Below are 19,892 nucleotides of genomic sequence, written 5' to 3' on the forward strand. Positions count from 1 at the left end.
GCGGCCCATGTGTGACTTACCATCTGTATTATGTTTAATATGCATTGTCAAGATGTGTCTCGTATTTCTCAAATTTCTATCCTAGTGTTCACATTTGTGTTACATATTTATAAATGTTATGTATGCATATATGTTGTACGAACGTTCATTCACGATGAAATGTTGTCAATTGATAACAAAAAACTGTAATCCTAGAAGGTGTGTTAACATTTATTTTAAGTCATACTTGACACCGTTAATATATTACACGTCAATAGAATACCCGTGCAATATTATGATGTCAATCGCATGTATTCTTTTAAAAATCTCGATTGCTGTTTAGCGCTAACACAGTGTTGATTATCTTTCATTAAACATTTGGGCCGTGCTCTGTGAAAAGGGTGTTTGATGCATTTGCACTGGCTAATCATGGACGAAACTTTCCGCCTAAGCTGGATTTTTTTTCTAAGAAGAGACAGTTTCTTTAAACGAAATATATCACAAAAGCGGAAATTGTCGTTCCTGATTAGCCTGTGCGGACTGCACAGGCTAATCTTGGACGGCACTTTACGCACATGCATGAAACTCCCTTTTCACAGAGCACGTCCCATTTTTTACATATCCACAATGCACGAACTCAACATCATATACACAGGGCTTTCAAAACTATAAAACACTATATGTGTAACTGATTTGACATTTTTAAGTTGTATATGAATTTCCGTATTCGATTTAAGATCAATTTTATGTGAAATAAAAATATAACGAAATTGCCATAAGTAAAAGATTTAGATCTTATTTTATATTACGTTACTACTATTTTATAAGTGTGACTTGTTGATAATTTATTACGTCAGATGACATAAATATCGTTAACATTTACAAATTAACTGCAACATTTGTTTTCGCAGTATTACATTGTTTACAAATAGAATTATCATTTATCATCAACCACTTATTTATTCAATGATGAGTGTAGCTCTGCGCGAGCATTGTATTTCGCGGGCTTAGCGCAAAACGGTCGTAACTGACTTTTTGTAAACTTTTCAGTACGATGAAAAATAATAATATTTTATTCATTTTTATCAGTTATACAAAATAATTTTGTAAAATTATTTTGCATAAATGTAGGTATTGTACATTCATTTAAAGTTCACACAATATACCTCTATTGGCATTATTGTAGTCAGAGATATTTGTTAAATATCAAGATACGACTGTTTTGCGCTTAAAATCTTGTAATGTTTGATTATATTTTTTATGCAAAAAGGTTGTATTTGAAAATCAGATTCTGTTCATATGTCTTAATATGAAGACTTTTTTCGGAATACTTGTAATATGTGTTAATTGAATTTTTTTTTATGATAGAAGAAAATAAAAAAAATTACATTTATTTGAATCAAGTTGGATTACCTGGAGTACATGCAATGCATTGCATTGTGCTTGTTTCTAACCAATAATTATAACTATAAAGTATTATCACTTTATTTGTTTTTTTTTAAATATTTAAATGTATGCAGACATACTACTAACAGAAAAATGATCATTACACAGTGACTGGGGGCCTGTACAGAATTATTAAGTAAAAGACCAATACATAAGAAGAAACAAGTTAATGTCATATCTTTAAATCTTTCATAAAGCATTTAATATTTGTATTATAATTATTATAATTCAATAGAGTTCAAGTCAAATCAAGTCTTATCAGCTTATTTTAATTTAAAAAAATAATGAACTTTGTTATTAAAAGCAGGCCTATAACCCTCTTTCTGAATTCAAATACAAACTACAATGTTTTCAAATATATTTATTGTGATAAACGAAAAATGTTAAGACAAAAACTAGTACAAAATCCTATTGATCTTTTTCCTACCTTTTGATCATCATTATTATAATTGTCTCAGTCTGACATGTTACACATTGATACCATCGTCTCAGTCTGACATGCTGTGTACTGGTATGATTGTCACAGTTTGGCATGATACATACCGGTACCATTATCTCAGTCTGACATGCTAGTACCATTGCCACAGTCTCATATGCTACTTACTGGTATAATTGTAACAGTCTGACATGCCACGCACTGGTACCATGTCACAGTCTCAGATGCTTCGCATTGGTACCATTGTCACCATCGGACATGCTACGTGCTGGTATAATTGTCACAGTTTGAAATGCTATATACTGGTATAATTGTCACAGTCTCAGAGGCTACGTACTGGTATAATTGTAACAGACTGACATGACATGTACTGGTACAATTGTCACAGTCTGACATGCCACGTACTGGCACCATGTCACAGTCTCAGATGCTACCTACTGATATCATAGTCACAATCTGACATACCACGTACTGTAATAATTGTCACAGTCTGACATGCTACGTACTGATACAATAGGCATAGTCTCACATGCTACCTACTGGTACCATTGTCACAATCTGACATGCTACGTACTGGTATAATTGTCACAGTCTTACATGCTCCGTGCGGGTAAAATTGTCACAGTCTGACATGCTAAGTACTGGTATTATCACAGTCTACCATGCTATGTACTGGTACCATTGTCACAGTCTAACATGCTATGTACTGGTACCATTGTCACAGTCTAACATGCTATGTACTGATACCATTGTAACAGTGTGGCATGCTAGGTACTTGTACCATTGTCACTGTCTGACATGCTATGTACTGGTACCATTGTCTCAGTGTAACATGCTACATACTGGTATAATTGTCACAGTCTCACATGCTACGAACTGGTACCATTTTAACAGACTTAAATGCTATGTACTGGTACCGTTGTAACAGTCTGACATGCTACCTACTAGTATCATTGTCACAGTTTGACTAGCTATGTACTGGTTCAATTGTCACAGTCTGACATGCTACATACGGGTATAATTGGCACAGTCTGACAGGCTACGTACTGGTAAAATTGTCACAGTCTCACATGCTACGTACTGGTACCATTGAAATAGTTTGAAATGCCATGTACTGGTACCATTGTCACAGTCTCATAAGCTGCGTACTGGTATAATTGTCTCAATCTCACATGCTACATGCAGGTATAATTGTCACAGTCTTACATGCTACGTACTGGAGCCATTGACACAGTCTGATGTGACACGTACTGGTACCATTGTAACAGTCTGACATGCTACATACGGGTATCATTGTCACAGTTTGACCAGCTATGTACTGGTTCAATTGTCACAGTCTGACATGCTACATATTGGTATAATTGTCACAGTCTGACAGGCTACATACTGGTAAAATTGTCACCGGCTCACATGCTACATACTGGTACCATTGAAATAGTTTGACATGCCATGTACTGGTAGCATTGTCACAGTCTCTTAAGCTGCGTACTGGTATAATTGTCTCAATCTCACATGCTACATGCTGGTATAATTGTCACAGTCTCACATGCTACGTACTGGAACCATTGAAACAGTCTGATGTGACACGTACCGGTACCATTGTAACAGTCTGACATGCTAGGTACTGGTACCATTGTCAAAGTCTTACTTGCTACGTACTGGTATAACTGAAACAGTCAGACATGCTTGGTACTGGTACCATTGTCACAGTCTTACTTGCTACACACTGGTATCATTGAAACAGTCTGACATGCTAGGTACTGGTAATATTGTCACTGTCTGACATGCCACGTACTGATATCATTGAAACAGTCTGACATGCTAGGTACTGGTACCATTGTCACAGTCTCACATGCTAAGTACTGGTATAATTGTCAAAGTCTAACATGCTATGTACTGGTACCATTGTCACAGTCTAACATGCTATATACTGGTACAATTGTAACAGTCTGACATGCTACCTACTGGTACCATTTTCGCTGTCTGACATGCCACGTACTGGTATCATTGAAACAATCTGACATGCTACGCACTGGTTTTATTGTCACAGTATCACATGCTAGGTACTGGAACAATTGTAACAGTCTGACATGCTACGTACTGGTACCATTGTCACTGTCTGAACTGCTATTTACTGGTATAATTGTCACAGTCTGAACTGCTAGGTACTGGAACCATTGTCACAATTTGAAATGCTACGTACTTGTACCATTGTAACAGTCTGAAATGCTAAGTACTGGTATCGTTGTAACAGTCAGACTGGTTTATTGTGCTGGGACAATTGTCACAGTCTGACATGCTACTTACTGGTACCATTGTCACAGTCTATCATGCTACATACTGGTATTATTGTCACATTCTAACATGATACATACCGGTACCATTTTCAAAGTCTGACATACTAGTACTGGTACGATTGTAGCGTTTTTATTTATTTTCTATAAAGTACCAGAAATGGCATTTTCCAATTAGGAAAAAAACTACAAATTTCCCAATTGCTGTAAAAAAACAATTGAACAAAACAAAAACAAAAAAAAATAATTAAGTTTTCCTATGCAGCTCTTTGGTATGACAACTTGACAACATTTAGTTATTAATTTTTAAGTATTTGGGAGCAAAATTTCAATTATACCAATTTCCCAATATGAAGACTTCACAACGTGAATTTTCCCAATTTCTGGGTTTTTCTCACACAATTTGGCTGGTACCAATACTTTTCCCAATAGGTAACACAAATCACGGCATTGTCTCAGTCTGTATGTATTGCTACCATGGTCTCAGTCTCACATTCTAGGTACTGGTACCATTACACTATCATGTTTATCTTCTTTGTCAGTGCAAAACGGTTGCAACTGCAGATACGACTGTTTTGCAATGAAAATAATTTCATTTTCAGATACGACATTTTGCCAAATGACGGTTTTAGGGGATTTAAAGCAGAATTTAGCTTAAATATTTTTTCAGATTATAAATATTGACATTATAGTACAAAATATGCAATAAAGTCATTTTTGTAAAAAATGTCAGTTACGACCGTTTTGCACTAAGCCCACGATTTGTAATCATTTAATACCCCTATTCAATTATGAATCAAACTACGAAAATAGAGTACTGTTAATGGAACCTTAAAGGGGCCTTTTCACAGATTTTGACGTCAAAAGATGCATATAATGGCTATTTTAGAGCATGATAAATGTTCAGTATATTACTGTTTCCTCACAAATATCATAACGTAACAACTTTTTTTTTATTTTGTCAATTAACCAAAACGTGAAAAGGCCCCTATAAGCCTCGATATAAAAAAGTCGTAAGAACTTATATAATACAAGTTATATCAGGACAATGAAAGATGATGATGATGATGATGATGATGATTACCGCACTTAAGTTAACCGAAGTCTGGTTCATTGTTATTTGATTAATATATATGATGTGAATAATGCCATCATATGCAACACATATACCTCCGTGAAAATAACTGTTATACTCCACATTGAATTGACATGCTAATTTAACACACACTAACATACAACATATTGTCACAAAATAATATCAAGTAGACAAACATTCGTTTATACCAGTGAAAGGTATTTCGATCTAGTTATGTTAAATAATATATTAATAAACCCATCATTCGTATTGACAAATATATACCAAGGTGAACTGTCGCTTTATCAGCAGGATAGTAATCGCGGAACTTATGGCAAAGAACCAATTGCCAAAACAGTGCAACACAATACCAAAGCACGAGACACAAACATATTTACATGAATACAACTGCGTGAATAAAACATGATTTACTAAATCGAATTTCTTGTCGGTGTGTTTTATTTTATTCCTATCGACGCTTTCAGTTATGACTGACAAACACACAATCCGAAACACGGTTTAGATTCGTTTAGATTAAAAATATTTTACAATTAAATAAAAAAACACGTCCGAATTTATGTCCCTAAATACCAGAGAGTCTAGCATAAACGGGGGTGTTTTGTCACAGAAAATACGTCACTCGTAATAAATTACGTAATCAATTGAATGAAATTTAAAGTACAGAAATCTGATTTAATAATAAAAGTTAGTGAAATAACAAAATAGGATGATATTGTCTTAGTCTTCTACCCTTTAACCTGTCGAGCTTATGTAGCCTTGTCATAAGTTTACAACCTTCTGACAAAAATCTCTGGGTCATAGAGGCACTCAAACCATCACACCACGTTGAGGAATAAGGGCACTCAAACCATCACATCACGTTGAGGAATCAAGGCACTCAAACCATCACATCACGTTGAGGAATCAAGGCACGCAAACCATCACACCAAGTTGAGGAATCAAGGCACGCAAACCATCACATCACGTTGAGGAATCAAGGCACTCAAACCATCACATCACGTTGAGGAATCGAGCCACGCAAACCATCACACCACGTTGAGGAATCAAGGCACGCAAACGATCACATCACGTTGAGGAATCAAGGCACGCAAACCATCACACCACCTTGAGGAATCAAGGCACTCAAACCATCACACCACGTTGAGGAATAAAGGCACGCAAACCATCACACCACCTTGAGGAATCAAGGCACGCAAACCATCACATCACGTTGAGGAATCAAGGCATGCAAATCGTCACACCACGTTGAGGAATCAATGCACGCAAACCATCACACCACGTTGAGGAATGAAGGCACTCAAACTATCACACCACGTTGAGGAATAAAGGCACGCAAACCATCACACCATGTTGATGAATCAAGGCAAGCAAACCACCACACCACGTTGAGGAATCAATGCACGCAAACCATCACACCACGTTGAGGAATTAAGGCACTCAAACCATCACACCACGTTGAGGAATCAATGCACGCAAACCATCACACAACATTGAGGAATCAATGCACTAAAACCATCACATCACGTTGAGGAATCAAGGCACGCAAACCATCACACCACGTTGAGGAATCAATGCACGCAAACCATCACATCACGTTGAGGAATCAAGGCACGCAATCCATCACACCGCGTTGAGGAATCAAGGCACGCAAACCATCACACCACGTTGAGATATCAAGGCACGCAAACCATAATACCACGTTGAGGAATCAAGGCACTCAAACCATCACACCACGTTGAGGAATCAAGGCACGCAAACCATCACACCACGTTGAGATATCAAGGCAGTCAAACCATCACACCAAGTTGAGGAATCTAGGCACGCAAACCATCACACCACGTTGTGGAATCAAGGCACTCAAACCATCACATCACGTTGAGGAATCAAGGCTAGCAAACCATCACACCAAGTTGAGGAATCAAGGCACGCAAACCATCACACCGCGTTGAGGAATCAAGGCACGCAAGCCATCATTCCACGTTGAGGAATCAATGCACGCAAACCATCACATCACGTTGAGGAATCAAGGCACGTAAACCATCACACCACGATGAGGAATAAAGGCACGCAAACCATCACATTACGTTGAGGAATCAAGGCACGCAAACCATCACACCACGTTGAGGAATCAAGGCACGCAAACCATCACACCACGTTGAGGATTCAAGGCACGCAAACCACCACACCGCGTTGAGGAATCAGCCGTGTGACGGACTCGTCGTATTTTAGAATCACTCGGATTTTAAGTATCTTTGACAAATTGTATCACGTTTATTAAAGGAGTCTTTTCACAGATTTTGGCATTTTTTTAAGTTAGTCATTATATGCTAAAATATATTGATAAATGTTAACATTGGATATAAAAAGCTCCAGTAAAACATCAAGAATTAAATTTAATAAAGAAAAAAAGGTAATCCTCAGCAGGGCTCGAACCACTGACCCCTGGGTCATGGAGCAAAAGGTCTCCCACTTATACCACTCGGCCATTCTTCCGCATTCAATATCAGGTGTATTTTATACTTCATATAACCAATCCTCGTAGTTTCATAAAATATAACGGCGATAACAGAACTCTACAAATTATTAATTCGTTTCGCACTGCAACGTACGGTGGCACTAAGGTGACATCACCGCTCCAAAAAAAAGTCGGGAAAACACAAGTTATGTTTTCCGTCGTCAAAAAAAAATTAACTCGGGGAAACACAAAATAAGTCTGTTTTCAGGAGTTATTTTTTTTTTGCGACGGGAAAACAAAAGTTCTGTTTTCACGCCTTTTTTTTGGGGGGGGGGGTGGGGGTGGGGGGAGCGGAAAACACAAGTTCTGTTTTCCCTTCGCTTTTTTTGAGACTTGAAAACACAATCGCTATATTGTGCGCACAAGATAATCGGTCAATCACAGACGCGGATTATATGGAGGGAACATTTGAAAACGTCCTAAAGGCAAGTTCTGATATAACAAAACATACTACTACTACTACTACTACTACTTTTTGGAGCGGTGATGTCACCTTAGTGCCACCGGAGCAACGCTTTATAATTTTCCGGTTTTAAATAGTTAAAAGATGCATATAATGGCAATTTTAAAGCATGGTTAATGTTCAGTACCATAGGCGCTCGATGTCAATGACAATGTTTTTTTTTTTTTTTTTTTTTTAAGTTAACCGTTGTTTATTATAATGCATACACATACTAAATTACTAAAAATCTTCCGACAAAACGTCTTCTTAAAAAAAGATAGTTCGACTTTGTACAGTCGAACTATCTTTTTTTACAATGTGAAAAGTAAAAACGCATAAACTTACACGTCTTAATAACTGACCGGTTTACGACATGCCGATTGAGCCGTTTCGCTTAATTAATGTTATGTTTTGTGTGTTTAAAAACTTACCAAGAATTATGAAATTGAAATTAAATTGGAATAATATTTAATCGTCTTTTACTACACTTGGTGATTTTTCTAACGCAACACTTAAAACTTACATATCTCAGTAATGAGTAATTTCTTTTATTTAAAATTGCACATGTGATCATTTGACTACATGTATCGGTCCCTGAATCATTCATCCATGACTATCGGACGCTTTAGCAAGTGGGAAAGGTAGCCTTTAAAATGCAAAGAGCGCGATTGCGCTCCTGAATATTCATACGAGCTATATTGCTTTGTAAATTAATTTTATGTTTTCCTTGTGTAAGAACCCACCTTAAATGATTAAATTGAAATAAAACTAGAATTAAATCGCGTTTCCACATTTTCACGTGCACAAATATGGAACCACACCTATCCCACGTGCTAAAGCGTCCAATCGTCACGGATGAATGATTTTATCTTGAGCTTGCATAGAATGTAGTCAAATTATCGTATGTATAATTTTAAATCAATATCTTTACTCATAACTGAGATATTCAAGTTTGAAAAGTGATGCGTTAGAAAAGTCCCCAAGTGTACTAGCCATTAAGTTTTAATATAATCTCCCACAAGAGAAACGTAAAATACGATACTTGTATTTCGATTAAAAGGCGGTGTGCAGTGATATTTGTGTGACATTGACCTTGACCAAAGGAACATGGGTATTGCATATGTCTGATTGCCTGATAAAGGTGAACAATTTATTAAGGGTATTTGAAACAAGAACGTCATGTGTGTTAAAATCCTAAAAAAGAGGGAATATACAATCAAAATTTGACATTTGACATCGGTGTGTGGATTTGACATTGACCCTTAAGACCTTGTGCTTTCGTTTAATACAGAGCCTTATAAAGGAGTACCGGTATAATGGCATAAAGTTATTACAGAATCCCTTTATGTACAGTGAAGAAATAACAAACAAGGGACAAAATTGTCACAAAACCAGGTTTTCATTGTGAAAAAAAAATCTGATAAAGGGAGACAACTCAAACTGAACTTTTGAAATGAACAAACAAAATTAACCCCCTTTGTAAGTTTGTTTTAAAACAAATCTATTTTTAGTCGTGGCGACCTTGACATTGGAGATATTGACGTGATTCTTTCGTGCGACACACCGTCCCATGATGGTGAACAAATGTGCCAAATGATTTTAAAATCTCATAATGAATGACATAGTTATAGCCCAGACAAGCTCATTTATGGCTATTTTTACCTATGAACTCAAAGTGTGACCTTGACCTTGGAGATATTGACGTAATTTTTTCGCGCGACACACCGTGTAATGATGGTTAACAAATGTGCCAAATGATTTTAAAATCTCACAATGAACGACAAAGTTATGGCCCGGACAAGCTTGTTCCGCCCGCCCGCCAGCCCGCCAGCCCGCCAGCCCGCCAGCCCGCCAGCCCGCCAGCCCGCCAGCCAGCCAGCCAGCCAGCCAGCCCGCCCGCATTCGCCAATCTAATAACCAGTTATTTCCTTCGGAAAACCTGGTTAAAAATGAATAATTAATAAAATGTGTGATCGTTGACCTCAATGTGTGACTTTGACCTTGTCTCTAAGAGTTATTGGTATTGCATGTGACTCAGGCCCAGATAGTTGAGAACAACTTTGGTAAGTTTCATGGCATATTGCTCATATGCTCTTGGAGAAAGCTCATGACAGAACACATCCCGTATTCAACGGGTATTTTCAAGTCAAGAAGGGTCATAACTGCGTTATTGAGAAATGGTTTTCGTCTGTAAACACACTTGCCAATTTTCAAAAAAATCGGTTTCCAAGCAGTTCCGAGACATTGCTCCGGACAAGTGTTCTTGGCGAAAGGACGGACGGACGGACATGCCAAAACAATAACCCTCCGCATACGCCGGGGGATAAATAGAGAATAACAGGTTACTGCCTGATCTTTTTGTTATTTATCAGGCAAGGCTTAGAATAGTATAACAGCGAGGCTTGCCGAGCCGTTATTTTATTCGTCCCCGATTTTAAAGAAATAATGAACAAGAAATATCTTTAAAAAAAGATATACGGCGTTGATTGTGGTCGGTGTTTATCAACGATCAAAAGTTATCTCTATGAGATAAAAAGTAGCGGATGCCTTTTTTCTGCGCAGTTCTTAGCTACATCATAAGCAAATCAATTACGGGGTGTTGCGCCAGATTATGGCGCACCAAAGGGGTCGAAACTTTAACTTTTGCTGCAGCAGAAAAAAATGCTGCTCGAGCAGCATTTAAAAGCTGCTCGAGCAGCAAATTGCTGCTCGAGCAGAATCTAGATGCTGCTCGAGCAGCATATTTTCTGCTGCAGCAGAAAAATCCTGCTCGACCAGCATTTATTTTTAGATTATGGCATCAGCCAATCAGAATAAGATTACACATACGCATAAATCATGTAACGTTGGAGCAATTGATCAACCAAATTGGCATGTTCGTACATGACTTATAGATTTTAAAGCTTAATTATTATTTTATGAACAACTACGGAAAAAGGATGAGAATTTAATAATAATTGATTAAAACACAGATTATGAGTTTGTTGCAGTTTTTCTAAAGTTATTCTAAGGTCTATTTCGTTTCCGTAGAGGTAGCTTATGTCGTCCGTTTGTAAGCTCAAATTTGATTGGCTGAGGGGTTCAAGGGCTTATTCTTAAAATAAATGCTGGTCGAGCAGGATTTTTCTGCTGCAGCAGAAAAAAATGCTGCTCGGGCAGGAATTTTGCTGGTCGAGCAGCATCTAGATACTGCTCGAGCAGCAAAGATGCTGCTAGAGCAGTAATTTGATGCTCAAGCAGCATTTAAATGCTGCTGGAGCAGCATTTTTTTCTGCTGCAGCAGAAGTTAAAGTTTCGACCCCTTTGGTGCGCCATACCAGATTTCGTGGCTTATTTTGCTTTATGTGATATTATTACTCAGATATCTATATTTACAGAATAGAAAAACACAAGAAACATGAAAATAAACGAGTGCATATAGGTCAGCCAGCAATACTCGAATCTTATTTAATTGCATAATTATAGTATAGCGAATTATTGTGCTCATGCTTAATAAACTGGTCTAAATGGATAAATATTTCTAATTAATTTTATCAAAATTGGTCCTTATCATGCAAATGCTGAAACCATATCAAAAATCGATGATTGACATACCACAATAATATCGCCGAATATCTTGATTTAGTATCTTTCTGATCAAAACAGACTTCAAGTGCACAAAGTTTACGAGACGGCGTTTATATAAAGATTTCTGCAACTGACCGCAAACTGACCTTGATACCTTGCGGATTGGAATGCAATACATTACAGTCACTACGTTATTGTCAGTAAGACCGGTGTAACACAATGATCGCAACCCCTTCTGCGAACTCCGGTGATGAACTGTATATAAACTCTGACTTTCACAAATGGCCGCGAATTGACCCGAACCTCGCGGGTTGAAATGCAATGCAAGTAAGTACTAAATATGACAACATAGCCTTTAGTATAAACGCTTTTGCGCTGGTAATTCTCTGAAAATAAAAGGTGAACGCACAAACTGTATTTATGTCGAAAATTGATTGTAAAACTGTTCTATCTATTGAGCCTTTAAATTAGAGATAAAATTGTTTCATGCAGTAAAACAGTGTTACAAAGACGCGGATATGTTTCCAATGTTCTGGTGTTATTCTCAAATCAGCCAATGGAATAAATGAAGTGTATTCATTCGTACCTAGCCGCGGGAAATTTTATTTGAGTATTATTGGACACTTACAAAGGTCAAGTCAGGGTGAAAAGCTGGCTTAATACAGCTTACGCCGAAAAAATCGATAAAAGTTTTACCGGGAAAGAATATGACTTTTGTCGTTTGACGTGTTAATAACGACATCTTGAGCACGCGCGCTTAATATTTGTAAAAAAAACGTTTTTTGCTATTTGTGTTGCATTTTGTGTTTAAAATATATTACATCTTGGTATCAAAGTGTTTGTTTGTTGAATCTAATTCGACTTTACTAAAAATTACTACTTTACACTATAAAGTTTATAGTTGATTCTGAGTAATATGACCATAACTCCACACTTGACTGATATAAGAACTTCCTTTTGACCATAATATAAATTAATATATCTGGCAACGTTATGTCAGGCAGATATCAATGCGGTGGTATGATAAGATTTAATTCGTGCTATAATATCCTGTTAAGAGCTAACATTGATTTGAAAATTGCACTTGGTATCACGCTCAATTCAAAGTCGAACGCTATGCAAATTTAATACATACATTGTCTTTTTGCTTTTTATGTCTGATTCAGCAGCTGCACTAAATTTTACTTTATTACAATGAATAACTTTGACGTAATAGAGAGAAAAGACAGTTGTGATTTACTTCATTTGTATGCAAAACATGCAGTTAGTATCAGGAATATTAAAATCAATCACGCGCGTATTATAACAAAATGTTAATTAAATGACTTATTCAAATTATTTTAAGTCCATCATTAAATGCTTTAAATTGATAGATGTAAACATCGGAAACTTAAGAGCTGAAATTTAAATCAAGAACAAAATTTGAAGACAGGAAAAAATCAAAAAAAATCCTGGGCTCAAACAGAGACGTAGATCTACGTCTATGGCTCAAACGACTGACCTATATATTAAACAAAATATCGTCTTAAACAACTTTTCATTCGAACTTACATCATGCAATTTATTTCATACCTTAATCTTATATAAGTTGCCATCGTATCGTCCCTTAATAAAACGAAAACGGCAAAACAATCAGAACTTTTCAATCGTTTCGTATTTACAGCGCTTTATTATCAGTTTCTAATGATGATAATTCATGAACGGAAATGCATTTTAGTATGAGTCAACCTCTAAGGCTTATTCTGCCTACTTATGTTCAGTGTTCATTTATCAATTAATGTTGGAAACGTATGCTTTCGACATTCTGTGAATAATGCTCTTTAAAATGTATCATTATCAATAAAAACGTAATATAACGTTTAACGTTGTTCAAGGGAAGTAACTCATGTCATTATAAATTTGTTTGCATGGGAGGCTACTCTGTTTTCTTAGCCTGTCAATCAGAGTGACGTCATCTGCATCTGAACTAACTGTTGAACGCACCTGCTGGCGGTTTCAAACCAAAATGAAGTAGGCGGGGTTTACGCGTTTACGGACACATTTTGAAAACACAAAAGTAGTATGCAACGCTTGGTTACGTTGTAAAAGATATACACATTGTTTATTAGTGATAACACTTCCGTGTTTTGGTACAATATATTGTAAACACTACAACATGCGTGTTACCTGACGGATTTTAGTGCTGGAAAAGTTGGATTGGGAATTTAAAAGTTGCCTAAGTCTAAGCGTCTTTTAGCATGGATTTTACAGGCGCCTTGCCATTGTAGTTGTAATAAAGTTTGGAAAGTGTGTTGAATTGTGTGCAGTGCCAAAGATCGAAGACCAAGTTAGGATTTTTGCTGGAATTATGGCCACGTGTGGGGCCACCTATTCGCCGAGGGATGACAGCAGACACAGAGAAAGAGACATGGTAACAATCATGTTTGTTTTTTAATTTGATTGTGTATTTTTTGTTGATTTAATTTTTACCTCTAATGATGAACATTTTAGTTGACATTGTGTTATTTCAAGTATTTAAGAGGGATTATATTTTAAATTCAATAAAGTTGAAAATATGGGAGAAAATGCTCCACTGGTGCAGGTATTGGAAAAATACGGAGCTCCAATGAAGGATCGAACCCAAGACCTCTTGATTGGTAGTCAGACACTCCAACCATGTCGCTGAATAGCTAGCTATACAGCAAGGCTGTTGGAAATGACCTTTACCCATTTATGCCTAGCATCTAGAAAAAAAAACTTGGCAAACAGCGTAGATGTAAACGCCGTATGATGGGGCATCTCATCAGGGTCTGCGCTGTTTGCTTAAAGGAATTTCTGTAAGAAATATTCTAAATATAGAAATAAATATGCTAGACATCCCTAATTTTGGAAATAAATTGATCCAATTTAGAAGGATGGGAGAGTCCACTATGCATTAATGGGTTAAATCACTAACTCCTCCCCCTCTAAAAGACTTAATGTTTCAAGGCCAGACATGCCCGCAACAGCATGTCACATTGACACTTTGCTATAGTGTTGACCACTTACTCCTTGAAGCGGCTCCTTGAAGCTATTAGACAGCTCACACCCACGTTCTGAATCACAGTTCGTGTTTGCTTTGTCGCCATTATTGTAAAACACGGAGCTCCAATTGGGGATCGATCCCACGACCTCCCGAGTGGTACTCAGACACTCTAACCACGTTATGTCGCTGAAAAGCTAGCTCAACAGCTGGGCTGTTGGAAGTGACAGTGTCCGACAAATCCATTGCCTGGTGCCTGGGGGCTACCAAATTTTTTCATCGGGCTACTGAAATTTTCCAGCTCACACCCGCCAGGCTACTATAAATCTATAAAAGCGGTAGCCCGGTTTATTGACAGACATACGTAGAATAAACACGTTGACCTTGTGTTTGTACACTGTGTATTGATTATAATCCGATAACAAAGTGCTGTCAATTATCTTATCAGTCACCCATCCCTTGCGTTAATGTCGATTGTACACAGTAACAGCGTATTTTAATCATTCAATCCGCATCAACATTTGTCGTCTGCTAATAATATAATAAGAGCCGATTGGATAGTTTGCATGCGTGACGCAATGTTATTTCTCAATTTGGAATTCTTTGTTAACCGCAACAATGAGTTTTACAACGTCAGGGCCCTCAATCGTTTTTAGGGGAAGCGGGTCGCTACCCTCATGAGGTGGAATTTTCGCGGCGTTTCGCTTTTGGGGGGATTTTCTTACTACTCTCTCATTATTACATTTCTACATGTTTGCACTATATTCATTTCTTTTTTCATAATTTAGTATGTTTGACAAGATTAAATTGAAGTAGAGTTGAAATATAATAATCATGAGACACATCTTATTAAAAATGTTTTTGTTTTTTTTAAATTTCAGGGGGAATTTTTTCCCTCAAAAGGGGGAAAAAGTATACTTTTCAGGTGGGGGACAGCCGCAGATTTGATAGATTGAGGGCCCTGAACGTGTTTGATTTTGTTAATAAAACAAGGACGCCAAAAAATTAAAAACAACGGATTCTTCAAAACGGTCACAACACAGAAAATGAATATTAATTACACTGGTGTAAACGCGGTTAACAACTGCTAATTAGTTTGCATTGTCAATTAAGGATAAAAGGGAGCGTCAACCTCGAATAACGAAAAAAGAAATGTTCTAGAATACCGTATTTTTATAACACTTATTGGTTTAAATTGATTCAAATATCATGACTAGTATATTACATTACTTGAACAGTTCATATTTTCAGTATATTCGGTAATAAAAATTTGCGATGTGAAATCGAAGTAAATCGCGGAAGTAGGTGACATAACAGATTCAATATACACACTATAAATAACGCAAGTAGATTGATCATTTTATATAAAAAATATATTACAATTCACTACGCATGCACAATTTGCATTCCTGTGTTCACTACGTGACGATGATGATCAATCTACTGGCGTTTTATTTATAGTAAACTAGTACAGGGCTCGAATTTAACTTTTTTTTCTACTTGCAAAAAATTGCGAGCAGCTTTAATACCAACTTGCAAAATCAAAAACATTCTCGCAAATTTTGATGGAAACATAAAAAACCTTTAGTACTATTTAAACAAAATAAAAGTACTTAACATGTATAAACATTTTATTTCTGCAACCATATATAGATATCAGTTCCTTGGACCATAAGGGCCCACGTCAGGTTGATTGACCATCTTCATCTACAACAAGTTTTAGTCTTAAATTTTAAGTTATTTTTCCCACTTATTCACTGTTTTCGTAGGATTTAAAATCCGTTTTTTTCTAACTAAACGGTTAACTTTGCTTTATCTTTTGTATTATGTATATTTTGTGTTATTTCCGTCTATTGGAATAAAGTGACAAGTTATTTTTCGCTTCAATGAACATGTGTGAATTGTCGACTGTTTCATTTCCTTTGTACCACTACCATCCGCGTATCTGTATATACAGGGCTAGCGCTGGCCCAAAATATCTTTGAGCCACCCAGATCTAGGGGGGTCCGGGGGTCTGTGGTGCGTTTTGGGCCTATTGCCAACTAGTTTTCGTTTGTTTCATCTGCATATATACATATAGTTAGACTATAGCATTTCAAAGTATAAATTTCAAATTAAAATTCCTCTCATCTTCAAAATCTTACCTTTAGACTTTGCATGTTTCGTCACCGAGTCTTTTTTCAGGATATCGCAACCTACAGTGAACGTGTTGGAATTCTGCACCTTAATGCATAGGTCACAGTACATTGATTTTGATTCATTCTCAAAGCGAAGCCAATTATTATCAACTTTCCATGACTCTTGGAATGCTCTAGTTTTTGTGTTTTAATTTTTTTGTTTGTTTGTTCAGACTCATTTTTGTCCAAAGGACGCTTTAAGGTTGAAGAAGCCAGGTTAGCGACTGTACGGAAAAGGTGGTTACTTCCAATAACTTCCTATAATTGTAGACGATATGAATTACTCTTCCAATGCGTTACAAATTCGAAACTTTAATTAAACTTTAATTGCAATTCAACCGCGTGTTTTTCACGTTTTCCTTTGATTAATATACGCCGCTGTTAGTTAGCATAGTGTGTGAGTAAAACTATCAAATTAATTAATTATCACCTTTTCATTTCAATCGAAAATCCGCAGAAAGTTGTAACATCAACGACATAGAACTAATTATTTAATTATCACTCTTTAATTTAGATCGATAGTCAGCTTGGAAATAATTAATTTATTGTCATGCTTATTTTCATTTTTAATCTTATAATACGACATTTGCGACCGGCCGCTATTTTGTTTGCAGACGACAATATTAACTGTGTATTCAAAGCTCTATCCAGTTTTACGTTTCATTCAACAACGTCATTTCATGTGTAAGCGAGCTCAGTTTTGATTGGCCAGCTACCATGTGCACTTCAATAACAATAAGGTGAAGCGATGTCTCGATACAGGTGCAGACCGGTTTTCGTTCACTGTTCAAATTGCGAATACTTTCATGTAAACAAAGAGAAAAATATAGAAAACCAGTTTCGGGTTAAAATAGCGGCTGTTTTTAATGAAATTTTACGAGATTTAAGCATTTTCGCAAATCTGATTTTTCTTGAGCCAAATTCTCAATATTTTCGCAAATGGCTCAAGTGGTGAACGACAGCGCGAGCCCTGGTATATATCAGTCTACATACAAGGTGTGCGCTTTGGCATAAGGATATTTGGGCGTTCTATAAATTGACATAAGATTTAGTGATCATGACGTTGAGCAGCATTATACCTACTCATTTCTTTTCACTATTTATTTACTCGCAAAAAAATACTAGTGGCTTAAAACTTAACACGCAATCAGTATTTTTTACTCGCATTTTGCGAGTGTGCGAGTGTTAATTTCGAGCCCTGTAGTAGCTACCCAACTGTACCCAGTAAAATTTATTACCGAATGTACTGAAATATGAAAACTTAATAACTGTTTTCAAGTAATGTAATATACCAGTCGTGATACATGTATTTTAATCAATAAAAACTAATTATTGTAAAAAAAAATTAGGTATTTTAGAATTTTTCTTTTTTCGTCATTCGTGTTTGACGGTCGCCATCTCGCAGGCCACAATATATCGTCAGCTACTGACTAGAAATGATATTGACTGTGTACGATAACTATAACAGTGTACTGAGTGCAGTATAATAAGATTATTTGATATTGGACTTGTCTGAATGAAATCATTGTGTCACTGTGTAATACTGTTGTTAAAGTGATCTGTTATGTCTACTACATGTCACATCAGATTACTTGTTGTATTACGTGTATGTAAATGAATAAATAAAATAAAGATGAAAACTTGCCCCACCCATTTTGTAGGTAAATTGTATGGGCTACAAAATATTTTTATTGGTAGCCCAGTGGGCTCCCTGAAAAATAAGATATTTTTCGAACACTGGAAGTGACCTTAAATCACTAAACAGAGCTCGAACCCATGACCAATTTTGCAACAGAATAAGTGCAAGGCTGAATTTTTTTAGAATAGTCAACCCATAAAAAATTGCCAAAAGACACTTACAGGCATTGTGAAGGCATAAATGTAAAGTGACCCTACACCATCTCAGGTCACCACGACCAGGATTAAGTGTTCTACGGATCCAGTGCTCGATCCCATGAATAAGGCAAACAAAACACTTGCATGGCCCTTTGCTGAAATAATTTGGGTTCTGAATATTATGCCAATTAAAAAGACTAAAGCAGAGCTCCAGATAAGGTTTTGTGAAATTCTTAAATTACTACCAGATTTTCAAAAAGAATTCTTAACTCTGAAATTTTATTCTTAGCGTTACTACTAAGTTTTGGAAAATAATTCTTATTTTTTCTAAATGACCTTAACATAAATAATAATGGTTATTTTCATGCAAAAAAAAATATAAATAAACATACTAGAAACTTTATTTATACGAGTTCAACAGTGTCTTTTTAGTATTATACCATTTTATTTTTCCAATACCTTCATATGCCCAAACTGTGTTTAGATTGCATGCCTTAGATGAATTTTTACATATTTCACATTTAAAACGGGTTTCCCCTTCAATCTTTTCAACGAAAAGCCACGGGACTTGTCCCTTCCACTCGTTCAATGTTTTTTTTGTGTATAAGTTTGGACCCATCGTGTCGCGTTTTTGTGTCGGTAACTGAACATACAACATCGTATAAGATCTTTTCTATAATATCTTTCTAAACATTTAACTTCGGCTCACTTTGCGTACAATATGTTAAAAGCGTGTTTTGGACGCTTTGCAGTTTTTTTAGGACGCTCTCTGGGCGCCGCCATTGTTTTTTGACAGATAGACTGTACACGCCGCTTTTATTGGAAAAAATGCGCTTTGTTAAACAAACCCGATAACCATTCTATATAAGCACCGCAAAGATCTTTAATACGCGAAAAGAACTCAATAAAAATCGTTACGAACCGATGTAAAAATAATATTCGTAACTTGATTTTGTAATTCTTAATGGTACGACAAGATTTTAAAATAAATAATTAACGGACTTGAAAATAATTCGTAATTATGAAAATACGACCCTTATCTGGAGCTCTGCTAAGGGCCATATCAAGGTGACAATTATATAAACATTCATGGCCCTATATAC

The 19,892-nt window shown here is 36.4% G+C and overlaps 1 protein-coding gene across 1 annotated transcript in view; it reads left to right on the forward strand.

Annotated features, from left to right (window-relative positions):
- Positions 1-13,753: 13,753 nt before the first annotated feature.
- Positions 13,754-19,892, forward strand: part of LOC127880545 (prickle planar cell polarity protein 3-A-like) — a 101,182-nt gene continuing 95,043 nt past the window's right edge. Inside the window, exon 1 of the mRNA XM_052427859.1 lies at positions 13,754-14,185. Coding sequence (XP_052283819.1) covers positions 14,123-14,185 — 63 coding nt within the window. The 5' untranslated portion in view covers positions 13,754-14,122. The remainder of the gene's footprint in view (positions 14,186-19,892) is intronic.

This window comes from Dreissena polymorpha, chromosome 1 (genome assembly GCF_020536995.1).
Source record: "Dreissena polymorpha isolate Duluth1 chromosome 1, UMN_Dpol_1.0, whole genome shotgun sequence".
Taxonomy (NCBI): Eukaryota; Metazoa; Mollusca; class Bivalvia; order Myida; family Dreissenidae; genus Dreissena; species Dreissena polymorpha.